Consider the following 3,941-nt stretch of genomic DNA (forward strand, 5'->3'; position numbering starts at 1 on the left):
CTTTCCACCAAATAACAGAAAAGTATCGATAGTGGTATCGATAAAGACTCGGATCGATAAGGAGTATCAATAAAGGTATCGATATCAATAAATATTAGCGATCCCCATCCCTAGTCCCTGTGTCCTCCAGAAGTCTAAGCCTATAGCAGCATAACTATAGAGATAGTTCAGGATAACCTGAGCCACTCTAACTATAAGCTTTATCAAAAAGGATCGTTTTAAGCCTACCCTTAAAAGTAGACAGGATCAATCATATCTCTGATATACTGAGATATACACCTTTAAGTCAAAGCGGCTAAACAGGTGATATGCATACTAGACTTATAGTATGCATAGAAATTAAATAAATAATGCAAATAATGTATGCAACATAAGCAATCTCATGCTGCACCGTGCAGATGCTCTGTCTGCGCTGATGATCACTCACCTCTGCAACTAATATTTCACTTCCTCAAATTTTGAACTTTTTTTTTTCAAATTCCCAAGTGTGCCCTATTTTTTACAATACAAGAGGAATAAAAACAGGATTACACTTTAAAGTTCAAGTGGTGGAACTGTAAAGTGCCTTGAGATGACTTGTGTTGTTAATTGGCGCTATAGAAATAAACTGAATTGAATTGAACTATCTATATACGCAGTGTTAAATTAAGTACTTGTAGTATTTAGTGTCATAGGAGAAGCATATTTTAAGACGCCAAAACTATCTGCAAGTCTCAGATTTTAGTTCTTTTTTATATTATTGGTATTATCCTAACATTTATGTAATATACCAACATCTATTCTACAGTTAATTTGTGTTGGAAGACAGCTGATTATTTCTGTAATCCTGTTGAAATATTGGAGGTATAAAAAAGTTTAAATCCCCTTAATATTTGGAGTTATTCTACATGCAGGGACGACGGTCAGTGGATGTGCACCTTCTGCATTTTTAAAGCCATAGAAGAGTGTCGCTACCCAGACAAGCAGAGAGCCCAAGCCGTCATGTCCCGTCTGATATCTCAACAACTGCTGGTGAGCATCTCTTTCTCCGTTCCTGTCCGAACATCTGTTTATTTTAACGCTGTTCACTGATGAACGCTGCTGCAACCAACCATCTGTTGTTCCTGCGGACAGGAATGCCAGTATCTCCTCCTCTATCTGTGCAGTGCTGATGAGGAGCAGATATTTGCCACCGACCCTGGGCAGTATGTAAGTCATTATTCTTGTCTAATTCAATGCAAAAAAATTATAGCTGCTTGGTTAAACATTCCATTTTCAACACCCGTTGTGAAAATGTTGTCATTTCAGAAATATTGAAATTTAAACTCAAATTGTGTTTGAAACCCACAGTTATCAAATTATTCCAGTATTATCAAAACTCCAATGTGGCTGGACAAGATCGCAGATAAACTCAAGAGGGAAGAATACCAGACGGTCAGCGAGTTTGTGTCTGATGTTCAGCTCATTTTTAGCAACTCTGCTACATACAACAGGGTAAGAAAATGTGTCGTTGTTTGATTGATTGTTCAAGGTTTCAAAAATATGATCAATGAATTATGTAAAAAAGACATGCTTTAGTTTATGATTTAAATGTCAACTCTTATGTATCTTTATTTTTTATCTTAATGAACGTCCCAACAAAAGAATTCATGTGCAGGAACCTTTTCTGTTTTGAAAGACATTCTGATTAGATGCTACTTTTAAAATTATGCCTAGAAAGCTGTGTTTGTTGGATAAGAGGTTGTTTAAATTAATTTATAAATGCCTGGCCCAAGTTTACTAGCATCTTTCCTCGAAGCAGCCTAACGACCTTTGCCATTTATCTTCTCACTCAACTAGGCCTATCACTTAACAATAACCAGTGTTGGGCACGTTACTTTGAAAAAGTAATTAGTTATAGTTACTAGTTACTTCTCCCAAAAAGTAACTGAGTTAGTAACTGAGTTACTCCACAATAAAAGTAACTAGTTACTAGTAAAAGTAACTTTTGCGTTATAAAGCTAACCTTGACCAGGTGTGATGATAGAAGCCCGGCTTTATATTTATGTTTATAGTAGGGATGCACGATATTGGGATTTTGGCCGATATCCGATATGCCGATATTTTAAAACTCATGTAGCCGATAACCGATACCGATGTTAAAGCTGGACAAAAATAAGTAGTCATTGAAAATAGCAGTTTTGTTATCCATTTCTGACACTTTGAAAAATAATATACTCAAATATATTTTCATATGCTGATATCAAAATTATTTTTTAAAACGCGGTATCGATCTATTTTACTTTCAAAATCTAGTGAAATTTCATCGTTCTGTTACAAACTCTCGTGATATTTTGCAAATTCTTGTGAGATTTTGTTAGTAAAATAGATCGATACCGCGTCAATATATCAACATATAAAAATATGGCAAAATTTTGTGAATTTTCGGGGGATTTCGTAGCATAACGATGACATATAGCAATATTTCATTAGTAAAAGAGATTGATATGGTGTTTTTAAATGGCAATATATCAGCATATGAAGATATTGTGATATTTTAATGTATCAATATTTTTTCCCTCGTCTTTAGAAGTTTTTAAGTCTGTAAAAAGAAGTTTTTGAGGAAGAAGAAGTAGTATTTTTTTATTTTTTTTTTACTTTAGGAACTCAGAAGCTGATTAAATATCGGTGGGGTGGCCAATGTCCGATATTCAGTTTTAAGGCCGATACAGGCCGATACCGATAGGGGGCCGATTATATCGTGCATCCCTAGTTTATAGATTTATTCTTGCAAAGTGACTTACAAAGTAGGCTTTAACAGGAAGGGTCTAAGCAAATCCAGGACCTCCTGTGTGGAAGTCAGGTGACTTAACACTAGCCAGCCACAATTGCAGCATGAGAGCCTGATGACTGAGGAGCAGAAAGCCAGAGAAAAGCAGAAATGAAAATGCTTTCAAAGCTGAACGTGACAGCTGCAGTGTAGAGACACTTTAGATTTAAACCCAGCAATAATTCTATCGCTAATCGCAGTTATTTCTGGGAGAATTTATTATCTAGCAAAATTTTTTACCATAATAGGTCCAATCTCAGCTCCAGTTGCTCTCGGCATACTTTAAAATAAAGGCCACTAATGGCAAAAGAAATAAAGGAAAGCAAAGGACATCAAGGATGTTTTTAAGAGATTTTGAAGTAAAGTAGTTTTTTGGGTGAAAGGTCAGACTTCAGGTGTTATTTGCAATACTTTTCTAAAAAAAATTAGCCAGAAGAAAAGTTGACTTTTTAATTTTAATAAAGCTCTTATTTTTTATTTAAGGAGGCGCACAACCCTTAGTATATGTTCAGTTGAGGAAAATTTAGGGCTGCTGTACAAAATAAATCCCAAATAAAAATAAAAAAAATCTCCAATGTTTTAACATTTTAGTTAATAAAAAAAAATAAGGCAGCCCTTTTCTTAACAGTTTTTTTTTTTTTTGGTTGTTCTTTAAATACCACATTTTTCTTATTTGTGACCTATTAACCTAATAAACTTCTGTTCTCTCTTATAGAACAATCCAGAATACCTTGAAATGAGCAAAAACCTGAAGCAGCTGTTTGACAGGGAATTTGAGAGAGCCTTCAACATCCAGGACTGAACCACAGCCTGACGCTTTCTGTAAATTACCAAACATTTCATGCAACATTTAGGTTGTTCTTTATCTAACTAAAGATTAAAACCTTTAGCGATTTTATTTCAAGTTTTACCAATGAAAGAAGATGTAAGAATACTTCAGTAGGTACTTGATACTCCTGGAAAAGTATTAAAAATGTGCTTTAATATGTACTAAATTAGGGCAAAAATAGATCATGATGCATGGATGGTATCTCCAGCATCAGAATACCACCTTAAATTCAGAAAAGCTTTCTTTATCTATATATTTAGGCAGGAGCTGGGAAATCTAGATTTGCAGATTTGGTCTCTTGTGGCCTATTACAAGTGTACTTGT

At 34.7% G+C, this 3,941-nt stretch overlaps 1 protein-coding gene across 1 annotated transcript in view; it reads left to right on the plus strand.

Moving 5' to 3' along the window:
• The window catches only part of LOC107087168 (nuclear body protein SP140-like), a 15,175-nt gene extending 11,571 nt beyond the window's left edge, over positions 1 to 3,604 (plus strand). The window contains exons 12-15 of the mRNA XM_015378588.1: positions 894 to 1,011; positions 1,114 to 1,188; positions 1,330 to 1,473; positions 3,504 to 3,604. Coding sequence (XP_015234074.1) covers positions 894 to 1,011; positions 1,114 to 1,188; positions 1,330 to 1,473; positions 3,504 to 3,590 — 424 coding nt within the window. The 3' untranslated portion in view covers positions 3,591 to 3,604. The remainder of the gene's footprint in view (positions 1 to 893; positions 1,012 to 1,113; positions 1,189 to 1,329; positions 1,474 to 3,503) is intronic.
• The last annotated feature ends 337 nt before the right edge of the window (positions 3,605 to 3,941 follow it).

This window comes from Cyprinodon variegatus, unplaced genomic scaffold, assembly GCF_000732505.1.
Source record: "Cyprinodon variegatus isolate N-32 unplaced genomic scaffold, C_variegatus-1.0 Scaffold175, whole genome shotgun sequence".
Lineage (NCBI taxonomy): Eukaryota > Metazoa > Chordata > Actinopteri > Cyprinodontiformes > Cyprinodontidae > Cyprinodon > Cyprinodon variegatus.